At 41.6% G+C, this 18,620-nt stretch overlaps 1 protein-coding gene across 1 annotated transcript; it reads left to right on the top strand.

Moving 5' to 3' along the window:
- The first annotated feature begins 263 nt into the window (after window positions 1-263).
- On the top strand, window positions 264-3,326 carry LOC109744172 (large ribosomal subunit protein bL19c). Its single transcript, XM_020303268.3, has 6 exons — window positions 264-402; window positions 603-764; window positions 844-1,038; window positions 1,147-1,233; window positions 1,305-1,438; window positions 2,978-3,326. The coding sequence occupies exons 2-6, from the start codon at window positions 618-620 to the stop codon at window positions 3,078-3,080; spliced, it is 666 nt and encodes a 221-aa protein (XP_020158857.1). The 5' UTR covers window positions 264-402; window positions 603-617; the 3' UTR covers window positions 3,081-3,326.
- The last annotated feature ends 15,294 nt before the right edge of the window (window positions 3,327-18,620 follow it).

Here is an 18,620-nt window from a genome sequence, read left to right as displayed (position 1 = left end):
ATGCTGCGTTATTCCTTTCAAACATGGAATCCAATATTGCTTTATTGGGTGGATTGTTTTTTTCTTAAAACACATATGTGTATGTTCAATTACCGTCTTAGGTAATAAAAGTACATGCATTCGTTACAATTTTTTCTGAAATATATGTAAATAAATACAATAAACTAATAATCATAAAAATTGCAGGGAAAAGAAAGAATGGAAAATAGAGAAACGGGCCAATTCCTGCCCCGAGCTGGGTCGCTGTTTCCCGCTCGGCCTGGGCTGGCCCATCTCCTGACGTAAGTCTGCACTCTGCTCGTTCACACCTCCCCTCCCGTTCACCTCTCTCTCCCTCTCTTTCCTGGCGGCGCCGCCCTCTTCGTCTTGCCCCTTCGCCGGCGACGAGCATCCAACCACCTGGTACGCCCTTCCCTCCTTTTTTCCTTTCCCGCTGTTAGCAACCGAACTCCCCGAACCCTGATGTCAGATATTTGTATCCGGATCTGATCCCGTTACATGCATAGCAGTATTATGCCCGCTAAACTTCGATTTCTCGCAAAAATTACGACTCATGCCCTGTACTGGATCCGCCCCTGGTTTACTGTGCAATTTCTTCGCAGCGTACGGGCCTCAGGATGCAATCTTTGCTCCGGAATGTCTGCCGAGCCGGAAACCGCGGGGCTGCGGCGAGGCTCCTGGAGTTTGCTGCTCCTGTAGCCACTCAGCCGCCATCCTCGGCCATCAAACACCTCAGGCCTTGCGGGTTCACTCCTCCAACTGGGGTAGGATTCTTGTCCTCTTTTGTGTGTTTCTTCGAATTCGTCCAGGTCATGTCGTCTGGATCAATTTCTTTGCGTGCAGAATCGGTTCATTTCCCGTGATGGTGTTCCTGCCTCCTCTGGTTTCTGCGCAAAAGTTCTCATGACGAGGGGTTTGTCGACGGTGGGAACTGCTGAGGTCGCCGAGGACGAGGACGATTCCAGCTCCCCTGCGGTTGAGCACCCCCCACGCATCAAGTTCAAGAGGCCCGACAAGACTGCAAGACACATTATGAACGTAAGGCTTAGTGGTACTTGCAGGAACTACTATGTATAACATCCAGTAGCAGTAATGTTGCCACAAAAGCATAAAACTGCTTGTCATGTTCTTTGTTTGGTTTTGCAGATCTTGAACAAAGAGGCGGTTGAAAAGGTCCGCACGGAGAGGGAGATTCCTGATGTGCAGCCTGGATGCATCATTCAGATGAGATTGGTATAGCATTTCACGTTGCTGCTTTAGCGCTCTCCGGATACATTTCTGGTACTGATCCTGTGAATAAACAGCAAGTTCCTGAGAACAAACGGCGAGAGTCTACGTTGAAAGGGATTGTGATAGCAAGGCGCAATGCTGGGATAAATACAACCTTCAGATTGCGTAGATTAGTAGCTGGTGTGGGAGTCGAGTCCGTCTTTCCACTGTAAGTCAAACCAAACATGTGCTCTTCTACTCCATTTTTATTTATTTATTTTGAAATATTTATACTGCTTTGTCTTGGAACATATCATGCTGAGATTGAAGTACCTCTTGATTCTGTGATATCCTTAATTCAAATCTGGCAACACTTCAACAACCACTGAACATCATGTTCTTAGTGGGCTACTTGTCCCTATCCGTTATGATATCAGACAGGGAGTTCTTGTCCCTTGTTTGTGAGTAACCTTACAGTATCCTTTCTCTCAAAAAGAAAATACCTAACAATATCCCCGGATAAATGTAGTTCGGTGTTTGCAGAACTGAGAAAACTGTGCTCACTGCTCAGGTAGTAAAGTTTTTGTCATGCTGGTATTGCTGATGTTGGGGGAGAGGCCCAAGGGCTAACTTGTGGGAGGACTCTCCCCTATTTGCTACTCCCTCCGTTCACAAATATAAGATGTTTTGGATATTTCAATATGGACTACATAAGGACTGAAATGAGTGAACAAACACACTAAAACGTGTCTATATACATCCGATTCAGAAAAAAAGTTAGAACATCTTGTATTTGTGAACGGAGGGAGTAGTTTTTTTTTTTTTCATTCTTTCCCATCTCCCGCATTTGCTAGTTTTATATTATCACTCTCCCATCCCCTGTCTCCTGTTTAGGCTAGATAACCAACAGCTGACTTCCTTATGTTCCTCTAGTTTCTCATTCGCCGATGAGAACAATCAAACTAGATTCATCTGGTCCTTCCATTTGTTGTAAATCCATGCATACTATATTCTGAACCATGCTAGGGTACATACTTAGGTAATGACCCTGAAGTAAGTTAATGATGAGATGGGCACAGCTAGTTTCTGGTACCAAGTAGGCACATATGATCCCTTTGGCTATTTTGTGGAATGATTGACATGACTGCTTGTGCCCATTTAGCTTCCTGTTCGAAGTGGAGGTTGTAGTTCCATAAACACGTCATCCGGTTATGTTCAAATCCCAATTGTTCTGACCTTGTGGCCTTTTGTTTGTTTGTTCTGCATTTTCTGTGGAAACAAATACATTCAAAGAATGCTACCAGTAGCAGTTTATATGTTTTTTGCTTTGGATTCGCAGGATCTTTGTTGTTCTGCAGTTATATGTATGTATTCAACTTTTAATATTTAGAACTAGAATTAAACTTGAAAGATATTGACATATGATTACATATAACCCCTGCATCTTTGCCAGCATATATTATACTCCCTCCGTCCACTATTATAATATTTTCCAACTTTTTCTTATTCGGACGTATATAGACTCATTTTAGTGTGTTTGTTCACTCATTTCTGTCCGTATGTAGCCCATATTGAAATATCCAAAGCATCTTATATTTTTTAACAGAGGGAGTACTAGCTAGATTGATTTGAGCTTGCCCCGAGCTTCCCATTATTTATGATTTTTTAAGTTTATTGTTGTTTGAATGGCCACATGTCTTTCTCCTAATTAGCTATCAAGTATTTGCTTGGACTATATTTCTGATGCGGCTTTCTCTTTTCCATTCAGTTACTCACCAAACATCAAAGAAATGAAGATCTTGGACAGGAAGAAAGTCAGGAGAGCTAAGCTGTATTACCTGAGAGACAGGATGAATGCACTTAAAAAATGAGGCTTTCAGCTAGGATTTTTGCCCTGTTGGATCAACCAGCATGGTTTCTGACGGAGCGACGCTTGCAGTCTGAGAATCACACCTATTTGGTCCCATCTTTGTAAAGCCATAGTTTGTACTTCTCATAGTGGGGATGAGGTCTCTTGCTTGCCATTATTTACCTAGTATTTGCCTTTGTCATAACAAAGCTGGAATATTTGACGTATCAAACTGAAACTATTATTATACCATGCTTCCTGCCATCGAGATTACCGTTCTCATGCCAAATCGGTAAAGTGTTTATTCACATTTCACAGAAATGTCTCTCGGTAGCAACCCGCACACCATGCAATGCAAGGATGGAAGGGGCAGAGCTGCTGGGTGCACCTGGGTACATCATCTCTCTGTCTAACTAGATGATACCCCGTGCGGTTGACGCGGTGATCTTATTCAAAGAAATGCATAATTGGGTGCTACACAAAATTGAGAGAGCTTTCCTTTGGGCGGACAAAGTCTCAGGCGGACAATGCAAAGTTAGTTGGGTTTTAGTTTGCAGGCCAAAACGATTGGGAGGATTAGGTGTTCTTGATATCCGCAAATTTGCGAGGGCTCTACGCTTGAGATGGGCATGGTACGAATGGAAAGAGCCCAACAGGGCATGGGTGCATTTAGGTAACCCTTGTGACAACACCGATATGGATCTCTTCTATGCGGCCACAACCATTGTCGTTGGGAATGGCCGCTTGGCCAAGTTCTAGCATTCTCCATGGCCGAATGGGAAAAAACCAAAGGATATTGCCCCCTTCATATTTCAACTCTCCAAGAGGAAAAACACCGATGTGCATGACACCCTCCTTGACCTCGCTTGGGTTACCAGGATCAACATTTCCGAGGGCCTCTCGATCAATCATTTGCATCAGTTCTACGCTCTATGGGCTCTTCTTGACCCCATCTATTTGGAGGAGCATGTACAGGACGATATTTCATGGAACCTCACAACCAGCCGAGTCTACTCGGCGACCTCCGCATACAACGTGCAATTTGAGGAGACAATTCCCACCACTACGGTTCCTGTTGTATGGAGAAACTAGGCGCCACCGAAGTGCAAATTTTTTGCGTGGCTCGTCATTAAAAATAGGGTGTGGACGGTCGACCGCTTGCAAAAGCGAGGATGGCCAAACTGCGGTTTGTGCCAACTTTGTAAGAGAGAGCCCGAGTTTTCGGCGCACATTCTCTTCCAATGTAGGTTTTCCCTCAGAATCTGGACGGCTGTCAAAGCTTGGCTCGATGTGCCTGAACTAAACATTGCAGACTGGGGAGGCATTCACACGGTCCAAGGCTGGTGAACGGCGACGGTTCTTACGCGTGGACATAGGAGGAAGGCCATTTCATCACTTCTCATGCTCGTCACATGGGAGATATGGAACGAGCAAAACGCTCGAGTTTTTGGTAGTAAGTCGACTATGCCTACTGTACTAGTAGACAACATCAAGCGGGAGGCAAGGAATTGGGGCCTCGCAGGGGCGAAACATTTGTGCGCTTTGATGCTGCGAGAGTAGGCTTTCTATTTTCCATTTGTTGAGGTGTAATGGACCTCGCTGAACTTTGTTTGGCTCTCCTTCTTTATTAATGAGATGAGGCAAAGCTTTTGCCTACGTTTCAAAAACAAATAACTAAAACTAATGAAATTAAGATGTAACAGTATTCTTGATTTACCCTAAAGATTAAGAAAATATGAAGCATATAACAAAACGATGTATAAAGGAGAATAAAGATTGGATTGCAGTTAGGAGAGTGGCATTTCTAAAAAGAGTGAAGGATCGCCTATGTGGGTATGCTCAAAGTGCCCAACACATATACCGTGTCTATGAGAGCACAATGTTTAGTGCAAAAAGGTTAACAGGTGACTTACATGCATGAACTAATGATGTGGCATGGCAGTGCCAATGGATATACTAATGCAAAAAATATAACTTGTAACTTATATGCATAGCTTGCTGACGTAACATGGTTGCATAGCTAGAAGAAATATAGTGGGTTGTAGATATTTAGCAATAGAGGAAAAGAGTGTTGTTTCTAATAAACAAGTGAAGGTCAACTATACAGCCATACAGGTATGCCCCAAGCGCCCAACACACATACCATCTTTAGGAGAACACAAAATCTAATGCAAATAATAATAATCAATGACTTACATGCATGAAATGATGAGGTGGCAGCGTTGCATGGAGTATAACTCATAACTTACATACATGGCTTGTTGATGTGGCATGGTTGCATGGCTAGGAAAAATATGTAGTGGGTTGTAGTGCATGTCACAATTTAAATGCAATACTGATCTAAAACCAACTTAGAATCCACTAATGCATGTTGCATGGTAGAGGATTCTCATGGATAGATCGAACGGATGCTAGTGAATCAAGCTAGTAAATCTAATGACCACAACAATTTTGATGTGTGAAAGCATGAATGTTGAGAACATTAGAAATAGTGAGGATCACTCTTTTAGCTATATATAATATAGGATGGGATATAGGATCACACATCCGAATTTGGGCGCAGTACCTTAGCACGTTGGCATTTGATGTAGCATGCGAGCGGGCGTGGGAGGTTGTGCACGTAGAACTTTTCAATAGGAGTGTATGTAAGGAAATACTTATCATATTGTTCTTGATAGGATACCTAGTAGATTAACCACAGGTTCTTTACCCTGTTCCTTGTAACCATTATACCATCATGTAGACAATGCTTAGCTTGCTATGAAGCAATGGAGTTGGGACCACACTAGTTGTCAGGTTACTATATTTGGATGACTATTTAATAACAACTTAATAAATGAATCATCTGGGCGATTGGCTTTGATTGGGTCTTTGAAAGTTTGCTAGTTGAGACTGTCACCCATGTTCAAAGGGATTATACGAGTTCTAAGTAAGAAGTTTCCATGTGTAACCGTGAGTCATATGAGCTCTGTCTTACCAAGTAAGTTATGAGAACCTGACCTAGCAGACTAGCTGATATAGTTAGAATGTAGGTTGTACAGGTTGAAGGAAATATGCCCTAGAGGCAATAACAAAGTTATTGTTTTATTTCCTTATTCATGATAAAGGTTTATTATTCATGCTAGAATTGTATTGATCGGAAACCTAAATACATGTGTGAATACATAGACAAACACTATGTCCCTAGTGAGCCTCTACTTGACTAGCTCATTGATCAAAGATGGTCAAGGCTTCCTAACCATGGACATGAGTTGTCATTTGATAACAGGATCACATCATTAGGAGAATGATGTGATGGACAATACCCATCCGTTAGCTTAGCATAATGATCGTACAGTTTTATTGCTATTTCTTTCTTCATTTTAAATACATATTCCTTCGACTATGAGATTATGCAACTCCTGGATACCGGAGGAATGCCTTGTGTGCTATCAAGCGTCACAGCGTAACTGAGTGATTATAAAGATGCTCTACAGGTATCCCCAAAGGTGTTTGTTGGGTTGGCATAGATCGAGATTAGGATTTGTCACTCCGAGTATCGGAGAGGTATCTCTGGGCCCTCTCGGTAATGCACATCATAAGAAGCCTTGCAAGAAAAGTGACTAATGAAGTTAGTTACAAGATGGTGTATTACGGAACGAATAAAGAGACTTGCCGGTAACGAGATTGAACTAGGTATGTGGATACCACGATCGAATCTCGGGCAAGTAACATACCGATGACAAAGGGAATAACATATGTTGTCATAACGGTTTGACTAATAAAGATCTTCGTAGAATATGTAGGAGTCAATATGAGCATCCAGGTTCCGCTATTGGTTATTGACCGGAGAGGTGTCTCGATCATGTCTACATCGTTCTCGAACCCGTAGGGTCCGCACGCTTAACGTTCGTTGACGATATAATATTATATGAGTTATGTGATTTTGTGACCGAATGTTGTTCGGAGTCCCGGATGAGATCACGGACATGACGAGGAGTCTCGAAATGGTCAAGAGGTAAAGATTGATATATATATATATATATATATATATATATATATATATATATATATATATATATATATATATATATATATATAGGACGATGGTATTCGGACACCGGAAGTGTTCCAGAGGGTACCGGGTACTTATCGGGTCACCGGAAAGGAGTTTCGGGCACCCCCGGCAAAGATACGGGCCTTATGGGCTGATGTCGCTTGAAGCTACGTCGGTATTTCCCCAAAGAGGAAGGGATGATGCAGCACAGCGGCGGTAGGCATTTCCCTCAGAAATGAAACCAAGGTTATCGAACCAATAGAAGAACCAAGCAACACAACGTAAACAGCCCCTGCACATAAATAACACCTCGCAACCCGACGTGTTAAAGGGGTTGTCAATCCCTTTCGGGGTACTGCACCAGAAATTGCGTGATGACGGGAGAAAGTTGTAATAGATTGAAATAATAGATCGCAAATAAAATAAAGTGCAGCAAAGTATTTTTGGTATTTTTGGTTTAATAGATTTGAATAAAAAGAGCAGATAAAATAGATATCAAAGCAAATATATGAGAAAGAAGACCCCGGGGCCGTAGGTTTCACTAGTGGCTTCTCTCGAGAAAGATAGCAAACGGCGGGTGAACAAATTACTGTTGGGCAATTGATAGAACTTCAAATACTCATGACAATATCCAGGCAATGATCATTACATAGGCATCACGTCCAAGATTAGTAGACCGACTCCTGCCTACATCTACTACTATTACTCCACACATCGACCGCTATCCAGCATGCATCTAGTGTATTAAGTTCATGGAAAAACGGAGTAATGCAATAAGAACGATGACATGATGTAGACAAGATCCGCTTATCTATATGGCGGTAGATATATATCTCGTCTTTTTATCCTTAGTAGCAACGATACATACGTGTCGGTTCCCTTTCTGTCACTGGGATCAAGCACCGTAAGATCGAAGCCACTACCGGGCACCTCTTCCCATTGCAAGATAAATAGATCAAGTTGGCAAAACAAAACCCAAATATCGGAGAAGATATACGAGGCTATAAGAGATCATGCATATAAGAGATCAAAGAAACTCAAATAACTTTCATGGATATAAAAAAACATGACTAATCATAAACTCGAAGTTCATCAGATCCCAACAAACACACCGCAAAAGAGTTACAATATATGGATCTCCAAGAGACCATTGTATTGAGAATTCAGCGAGAGAGAGAAAGCCATCTAGCTACTAACTACGGACCCGAAGGTCTACAAAGAACTACTCACGCATCATCGGAGAGTCACCAATGGAAGTGGTGAACCCCTCCGTGATGGTGTCTAGATTGGATCTGGTGGTTCTGGACTCTGCGGCGGCTAGATGAATATTTCGTCGATACTTTTAGGGTTCTGGGATTTTTGGGGTATTTATAGAGCAAAGAGGCGGTCCGAGGGGCACCCGAGGTGGGCACAACCCACCAGGGCGCGCCTGGGCCTCCTGGCGCGCCTTGGTGGGTTGTGCCCCCCTCGGGGCACCCCCCAGGTGCAACCGGGGCCCATTGCCTTCCTTCTGGCCCATAAAAAATCATCGTGGAGTTTCGTGGAATTTGGACTTCGTTTGATATTGATTTCATGCGATGTAAAAAACATGGAAAAACAGCAACTGGCACTTGGCACTATGTCAATAGGTTAGTACCAAAAAATGATATAAAATGACTATAAAATGATTATAAAACATCCAAGATTGATAAATAAATAGCATGGAACAATCAAAAATTATAGATACGTTGGAGACGTATCATGGGCCAAGTGAGGGAACTCACCAGCCCTAGTGCACCCCTATAGAGGCCAGCCCTATGAAGAGGAGAAGGAAAGAGGGGAGGGCAAGGAAAGCGTGGATTAGGATTCCTACTTCCTTCCCTCTCCCCTCCTCTTTTCTCCCCCCTCGGTTATATATGGCAGGGGGGCGCACGGCTTGGGAGGGACTCCAAGTAGGATTCCTCCTACTTGGGCGCCTCCTATCGCTGCTCCTCCCTCCCTCCCACCTATATATATGAGGAGGGGGCGCCTAGCACACAACAGACAATTTCCTAGCCGTGTGCGGTGCCCCCTCCACAATTTACACCCACGGTCATATCTCGCGGTGCTTAGGCGAAGCCCTGCACAGATCACTTCACCATCACCGTCACCATGCCGTCGTGTTGACGGAACTCATCTACTTCATCGAGACCTTGCTGGATCAAGAAGGCGAGGGACGTCATCGCACTGAACGTGTGCAGAACTCGGAGGTGACGTACGTTCGGTACTTGATCGGTCGGAGTTAGAAGAAGTTCGACTACATCAACCGCGTTGTCAAACGCTTCCGCTTTCGGTCTACGAGGGTACGTAGACACACTCTCCCCCTCTTGTTGCTATGCATCTCCAAGATAGATCTTGCGTGAGCGTAGGAATTTTTTTGAAATTGCATGCTACGTTTCCCAACAGTGGCATCATGAGCCAGGTCTATGCGTAGATGATATGCACGAGTATAACACAAAGAGTTGTGGGCGGTGATAGTCATACTTCTTACCACCAACGTCTTATTTTGATTCGGCGGTATTGTGGGATGAAGCGGCCTAGGCCAACCTTACATGTCCACATACATGAGACCAGTTCCGCCGACAGACATGCAACTAGTTTTGCATAAAGGTGGCTGGTGGGTGTCTGTTTCTCCTACTTTAGTTGAATTGAATTTGACTACGGCCGGTCCTTGAAGAAGGTTAAAACAGCAAACTTGACGAAACATCGTTGTAGTTTTTTGTGCGTAGGTAAGAATGGTTCTTGCTAGAAGCCCGTAGCAGCCACATAAAACTTGCAACAACAAAGTAGAGGACGTCTAACTTGTTTTTGCAGGGCATGTTGTGATGTGATATGGTCAAGACATGATGTGATATACGTTGTTGTATGAGATGATCATGTTTTGTAAAATTTACCAGCAACCGGCAGGAGCCTTATGGTTGTCTCTTTATTGTATGAAATGCAATTGCCATGTAATTGCTTTATTTCATCACTATGCGTTAGTGATAGTTGTAGAAGCAATAGTTGGCGAGACGACCACGACGCTACGATGGAGATCAAGGTGTCGAGCCGGTGACAATGGAGATCATGACGATGCTTTGGAGCTGGAGATCAAAAGCACAAGATGATGATGGTCATATCATGTCACATATTTTGATTGCATGTGATGTTTATCTTTTATGCATCTTATTTTGCTTAGTACGGCGGTAGCATTATAAGATGATCCCTTACTAAAATTTCAAGGTATAAGTGTTCTCCCCGAGTATGCACCGTTGCGACAGTTCGTCGTGCTGAGACACCACCTGATGATCGGGTGTGATAGGCTCTACGTTCACATACAACGGATGCAAGACAGTTTTGCACATGCGGAATACTCGGGTTAATCTTGACGAGCCTAGCATGTACAGGCATGGCCTCGGAACACTGGAGACGGAAAGGTCAAACGTGAATCATGTAGTAGATATGATCAACATAGAGATGTTCACCATTGATTACTACTCCATCTCACGTGATGATCGGACATGGTTTAGTTGATTTGGATCACGTATCATTTGGATGACTTGAGGGATGTCAATCTAAGTTGGAGTTCTTAAGTAATATGATGAATTGAACTTAATTTATCATGAACTTAGTCCTGATAGTTTTTGCATATATATGTTGTAGATCAATAGCCCGTGCTACCGTTCCCTTGAATTTTAATGCGTTCCTAGAGAAAGCTAAGTTGAAAGATGATGGTAGCAAATACACGGATTGGGTCTATAACTTGAGGATTATCCTCATTGCTGCACGGAAGAATTATGTCCTTGATGCACTGCTAGGTGAAACGCCTGCTACAGGAGCAGATGCTGGTGTTATGAACGTCTGGCAAGCTCGATCTGATGACTACTCGATAGTTCAGTGTTTCATGCTTTATGGCTTAGAATCGGGACTTCAGAGACGTTTTGAACGTCATGGACCATATGAGATGTTCCAGGAGTTGAAGTTAATATTTCAAGCAAATGCCCGAGTTGTGAGATATGAAGTCTCCAACAAGTTCTATAGCTGCAAGATTAAAATAACTCTGTCAATGAACACATACTCAAAATTCCTGGGTATCATAATCACTTGATTCAGCTGGGAGTTAATCTTCCAGATGATAGTGTTATTGACAGAGTTCTCCAATCACTGCCACCAAGCTACAAAGGCTTCGTAATAAACTATAATATGCAAGGGACGGATAAGACAATTTCCGAGCTCTTCGCTATGCTCAAAGTTGCGGAGGTAGAAATCAAGAAGGAGCATCAAGTATTGATGGTTAACAAGACCACTAGTTTCAAGAAACAGGGCAAAGGAAAGAAGGGGAACTTTAAGAAGAATGGCAAGCAAGTTGCCACTCCCGGGAAGAAGCTCAAGTCTGGACCTAAGCCTGAAACTGAGTGCTTCTACTACAAAGGGACTGGTCACTGGAAGCGGAACTGCCCCAAGTATTTGGCGGATAAGAAGGATGGCAAAGTGAACAAAGGTATATGTGATCTACATGTTATTGATGTGTACCTTACATGCTCGTAGTAGCGCCTGGGTATTTGATACTGGTTCGGTTGCTCATATTTGTAACTCGAAACAGGGGCTACGAATTAAAAAAGATTGGCTAAGGACGTGACGATGCGCGTCGGGAATGGTTGAAAGGTTGATGTGATCGCCGTCGGCACGCTACCTCTACATCTACCTCGGGATTAGTTTTAGACCTGAATAATTGTTATTTGGTGCCAGTGTTGAGTATGAACATTATATCCGGATCTTGTTTAGTGCGAGATGGTTATTCAATTAAATCAGAGAATAATGGTTGTTCTATTTATATGAGTAATATCTTTATGGTCATGCACCCCTGAAGAGTGGTCTATTTTTGTTGAATCTCGATTGTGGTGATACGCATATTCATAATATTGATGCCAAAAGATGCAAAGTTAATAATGATAGTGCAACATATTTGTGGCACTGCCGTTTAGGTTATATTGGTGTAAAACGCATGAAGAAACTCCATGCAGATGGACTTTTGGAATCACTTGATTATGAATCATTTGATACTTGCGAACCATGCCTCATGGGCAAGATGACTAAAACTCCGCTCTCCGGAACAATGGAGCGAGCTAATGACTACCGCGGGTATCGTTATTTTCTGACCTTCACAGATGATTTGAGCAGATATGGGTATATCTACTTGATGAAACACAAGTCTGAAACATTTGAAAAGTTCAAAGAATTTCAGAGTGAAGTGGAGAATCATCGTAACAAGAAAATAAAGTTTCTACGATCTGATCGCGGAGGCGAATATTTGAGTTACGAGTTTGGCCTTCACTTAAAACAATGTGGAATAGTTTCACAACTCACGCCACCTGGAACACCACAGCATAATGGTGTGTCCGAATGTCATAACCGTACTTTATTAGATATGGTGCGATCTATGATGTCTCTTACCGATTTACCACTATCGTTTTGGGGTTATGCATTAGAGATAGCTGCATTCACGTTAAATAGGCCACCGTCTAAATCCGTTGAGACGACACCGTATGAACTGTGGTTTGGCAAGAAACCTAAGCTGTCGTTTCTTAAAGTTTGGGGTTGCGACACTTATGTCAAAAGGCTTCAGCCTGATAAGCTCGAACCCAAATCGGAGAAGTGCGTCTTCATAGGATACCCTAAGGAAACAATTGGGTACACCTTCTACCACAGATCCAAAGGCAAGATCTTTGTTGCCAAGAATGGAAACTTTCTATAGAAGGAGTTTCTCTCGAAAGAATTGAGTGGGAGGAAAGTAGAACTTGATAAGGTAATTGTACCTTCTCCCGAATTGGAAAGTAGCTCATCACAGAAAACCATTCCCATGATGCCTACACCAACTAGAGAGGAAGCTAATGATGATGATCATGAAACTTCAAATCAAGTTACTACCGAACCTCGTAGGTCAACCAGAGCACGTTCCACACCATGACGAACCTATGAACTATGAAGAAGCTATAATGAGCCCAGATTTCGATAAATGGCTTGGGGCCATGAAATCTGAGATAGGGTCCATGTATGAGAACAAAGTGTGGAGTTTGGTTGACTTGCCCGATGATCGGGGAGCCATAGAGAATAAATGGATCTTCAAGAAGAAGACTGCCGTTGATGGTAATGTCACTATCTACAAAGCTTGACTGGTCGCGAAAGGTTTTCGACAAGTTCAAGGAGTTGACTACGATGAGACTTTCTCACCCGTAGCGATGCTTAAGTCTGTCTGAATCATGTTAGCAATTGCCGCATTTTATGATTATGAAATCTGGCAAATGGACGTCAAAACTGCATTCCTTAATGGATTTCCTAAAAAAGAGTTGTATATGATGCAACCAGAAGGTTTTGTCGATCCTGAAGGTGCTAACAAAGTGTGCAAGCTCCAACGATCCATCTATGGACTGGTGCAAGCATCTCAGAGTTGGAATATACGCTTTGATGAGGTGATTGATACGTCTCCAACGTATCTATAATTTATGAAGTATTCATGCTGTTATATTATCATTCTTGGATGTTTTAGAATCATTTTATAGCAACTTTTTATCATTTTTTGGGACTAACCTATTGACCCAGTGCCAGTTGTTGTTTTTTGCTTGTTTTTTACATCATAGGAAATCAATATCAAAAGGAGTACAAACACCGCGAAACTTTTTGTGGATTTTTTATGGACCAGAAGACATCCGGTGGGCCAAAGAAGCACCTGGGGGTGCCCCGAGGGGGGCACTATCCACCAGGGCGCGCCTGGGGGCCCAGGCGCGCCCAGGTGGGTTGTGCCCACCTCGGTGGCCTCCCGCACCCCCACTTTGCCCTATAAATTCTCAAATATTCCAAAAACCCTCGGGGTAACCCTAGATGAGAAGTTCCGCCGTCGCAAGCCTCTGTAGCCACCGAAAACCAATCTAGACCCCGTTCAGGCACTCCGCCGGAGGGGAAATCATCACCGGTGGCCAACTTCATCATCCCGGCGGCCACCACGATGAGGATGGAGTAGTCCACCCTCGGGGCAGAGGGTTTGTACCAGTAGCTATGTGTTTAATCTCTCTTTCTCTCGTGTTCTTGAGATGCCACGATCTTGATGTATCGCGGGATCTGTTAATATGGTCGGATCATATGGTGTTTCCCCCTCTCTATCTTGTTGTGATGAATTGAGTTTTCCCTTTGAGATTTCATTGTTCTCGGATTGAACACTTTTATGGATTTGAGAGCACTTGATATATGTCTTGCATATGAATACTCATGCTGGCAATGGGGTATCGTATTGATTCACTTGATATATGTTTTGGCACTCAACTCGCGGATTCCCGAGGTAACATTGGGGTAATCTATGCATAGGGGTTGATGCACGTTCTTATCTTTGTTTCTCCGGTAGAAATCTTGGGGCACTCTTTGAGGTTCTTTGTGTTGGATTGAGTATTATGAATCTGAAATTATTTGGTGTTATTTTAGTACTAACTCTTGAATAGATCGATCAGAAAGAATAGCTTCGAGGTGGTTTCGTACCCTACAAACAATTTCTTCTTATGTTCTCCGCTAGATAGGAACTTTGGAGTGATTCTTCATCGCACTTTGAGGGATGGTTATATGATCCAATTATATTAGCATTGTTGAGAGATTGCACTAGCAAAAGTACGGACCCTAGGCCTTGTTTTCAAGCATTGCAATACCGTTTGTGCTCCATTTTACCAATTGCTACCTTGCTGTTTTTCTATTTCCAGATTATAAAAATATATTTCTACCATCCATATTACGGTTTTATCACCATCTCTTTGCCGAACTAGTGCACCTATACAATTTGCCATTGTATTGGGTGTGTTGGGGACACAAGAGATTTCTTGTATTTGGTTGCAGGGTTGTTTGAGAGAGACCATCTTCATCCTACGCTTCCCACGAATTGATAAACCTTAGGTCATCCACTTGAGGGAAAATTGCTACTGTCCTACAAAACTCTGCGCTTGGAGGCCCAACACGAGTCTACAAGAATAAAGTTGCGTAGTAGACATCAAGCTCTTTTCTGGCACCGTTGCCAGGGAGGCTAGGTAAGCGGCACTCACATCCCGTCAACGAAGCTCTTTTCTGGCGCCGTTGCCGGGGAGGTGAGTGCATGAAGGTATATCTTTAGATCTTGCAATTGAATATTTTAGTTTCTTGTTTTATCACTAGTTTGGTTTATAAAAAGAAAACTACAAAAAAATGGAATTGAGGTTGCATCATATTATTCATCTTTATAATATCTTTCATGAAAATGATGGAAAGGAAATTTGTGCTCAATTGTTAGAAGAAGAATGCTATAAAATGTTTGGCATAGAATCCATGAATGATGAGCATGATTGCAATGTTGCTAGTATGAATTCTTTGATTATCCATGATGCTAATGATATGCAAAGCCATAAGCTTGGGGATGCTATGTTTGATGAAGATGATATTTTTATTCCCCCAAGTTTTGATGTGCAAGTTTGTTATAATGGTAGCATGCCTCCTATTTATGATGATTACAATGATGAATGTGGGTTTGGAAGAGTGTCAATTCTAGGTAATGATCCCACTATTTTGGAGGGTGTTGAATCTTATTACAATATTGATGGAAGTGGATTTGGAGAGATCATGACTTTATTTATTGATGATTCCACTATTTTGGAAGAGATTTCAATTGATTATGAAAACAAAGTTGCTATCTATGATGATTATGGTGATGACATGTATGCTATAAATAATAATGATAACCATGACACTTGTCATCATGATTTTAATTTCCAATCACATGATAGTTATTTTGTTGAGTTTGCTCCCACTACTATTCATGAGAATAAATTTGCTTATGTGGAGAGTAACAAAATTTCTATGCTTATGCATCATGAAAAGAATGCTTTATGTGATAGTTATATTGTTGAATTCATTCATGATGCTACTGAAATTACTATGAGAGAGGAACATATGCTTTTGCATATTGCAATAATATCAAGTTTCTTCTCTATGTGTTGAAAGTTTTGATGTCATGCTTGTTTTACTTGCCTATGCTAGTTAATTCTTGCTCCCATAATTTGTTTGCTCACAAAATCCCTATGCATAGGAAGTGGGTTAGGCTTAAATGTGCTTGCCATGTGATTCATGATGCTCTTTTTCATGTTTCAATTCTTATCTTTTATGCGAGCATCATTGAAGTCATCATCATGCCTAGCTTAAAAGGCATTAAAGAAAAGCGCTTGTTGGGAGACAACCCAACACTTTAACCTACTGTTTTTGTGTGTTCACATGATTATGATACTGTAGTAATCATGTTTTATTGCTTTTGTTTCAATAAAGTGCCAAGTAAAGCTTTTGGGATAGTGTGGATGATAGTTGACTTGAATCTGTGCAAAAACAGTAACTTTTGCGCTTAGTCCAGGAATTTTGAAAATTCACTGGAACATGCTTTTGATATGATTTTTTACAGGTGATAGAAATTATGTATGTTGTCTTAATTTTTCAGAATTTTTGGAGTAGCAGAGGTATGGTTGGAGTACAGATTACTACAGACTGTTCTGTTTTTGACAGATTTTGTTTTCAATGCATAGTTTGCTTGTTTCCTAGTTTCTATGGCTTATATTGCTCAATATAAATTTTGGAAATGATATGATATAGTAGGCATTGTGTGGAAACAATTATGAATCTTGTATTTGACAGTACCAAAGTGAAATGGTTTGCTCATTGTAATACTAACCTATCTCACGAAGTTCTGTTAAGTTTTGTGTGATTGAAGTTTTCAAGTTTGGGTGAGATATTGATATGAGGAGAATAAGAAGTGACAAGATCCTAAGCTTGGGGATGCCCAAGGCACCCCAAGGTTATATTCAAGGAAAATCCAAGTAACTAAGCTTGGGGATACCCCGGAAGGCATCCCCTCTTCTGTCTCCAACATTATCGGTAATCTCACTTGGAGCTATATTTTCATTCGTCACATGATATGTGTTTTACTTGGAGTCTCAATTTATTTTATTAGGATTTGCTTGCTGTTATTTATAATAATTTTTTGCATCTTTTACTTCAATAAAAATGTCAAGTATAGCCTTTGTCATGCTTATTTTGCAAGTCTACATGTCGCTGTTTGAAAACAGAAAGTTTATCAGTGTTGCAAAACTTCCCCAGAAAAGTCAGAATGTGATAAAATTTTGAAACTTTTTGCAAAATAAGCTCTGATAAATTTTCTACAGTGTGTTAAATTTTCATAATTATTTAAGGTGGATAAGTATGGATCCTCTTGCATTCTTTATAGACTGTCCTGTTTTGGCAGATTGCTTTTATGTTTGCATTGTTTGCATATGTTTGCTTGTTTAATGATTCTATTTGAGGATAGGAGTATTAAATATGCAGAGGCATTTAGTTTGCAATGTTAAATTATAATTTTAGTGACTTTTTTACAGTAGAGAATGATAAGGTTTTTGCATTGGTTCATACTAACTTATCTCACGAGTTCTTGTTGAGTTTTGTGTGGATGAAGTTTTTAAGATTTAGCGAAACCGTGATATAAAAGGAATTAAGGAGACACAAAAGCTCAAGCTTGGGGATGCCTAAGGCATCCCAAGTTAATATTCCAAGAAGTCTCAAGCATCTAAGCTTGGGGATGCCCCGATAGGCATCCCACCTTTCCTCTTCAACAATTATCGGTTAGTATCGGTTGAGCCTAAGTTTTTGCTTCTTCACATGATGCTTTCTATTCTTGGTTTGTAATTTTATTTTGTTTTGCTTTTTGCTTTCTGTTTTAATAAAACACTTAGATCTGAAAGTTTTTTAATAAAAGAGAGTCCTCAAATAGCTACCCATTTACATAACTACTCGCTTGATCTTCACTTATATCTTTTTGGAGTAGCTTGTCCTTTACTATTGTGCTTCACTTATATCCTCTGAGTAACTTGTTGAATAAATTGAATATCATGAAGTTAAAATTATATGTTCATATCATGCCTAGCGGTAGCTGCACATTGGGTTTTGAAAGTGAAATCTTTTGAAGCTTGACAATCACAATATTGATCATACAAGCAATTCATGAATGATTAGTAGAAGGAAGAGAACTATCACATGCAAATACACTATCTAGGAAATCTTTTGTGATTGTGAGCCTCAATCAAAATATTATATGCCAAAATTGTTGATGTTGGACAAGGAAGACAACGTAATGATTTATGTTTGTTCATATTCACCCAGAAGTTATATTGTCATAGATCCTTCAACATGTGGTGCTTGCCCCCATCTTTGCTAGCCAAAAATTCCGCACCAAGTAGAGATACTATTTGTGTCGGTGTACAAAAGTAGGGGCCCTCTTTGTATCCCTTTACTTGTGCATGGGCAGTTAGAGCTGCGCCTACAGCCACACTTAGCGGGGCAGAGGAAGGAAGCAAAGTCGCAAGGCTACCATAACAGCGCTAAAGACCAGAAGCACGAAGAGCAGAAGGGCGAGGCGAGCTCCCCCGGCAAGGCCCTTGCCGGGGCAGCCTTCACGGCCCCGGCAAGAGCCTTGCCGGGGCAACT

Source organism: Aegilops tauschii, chromosome 4, assembly GCF_002575655.3.
Source record: "Aegilops tauschii subsp. strangulata cultivar AL8/78 chromosome 4, Aet v6.0, whole genome shotgun sequence".
Taxonomy (NCBI): Eukaryota; Viridiplantae; Streptophyta; class Magnoliopsida; order Poales; family Poaceae; genus Aegilops; species Aegilops tauschii.
The sequence above is the reverse complement of the archived record's forward strand: the minus strand, read 5'-3'. Positions and strand labels throughout refer to the sequence as shown.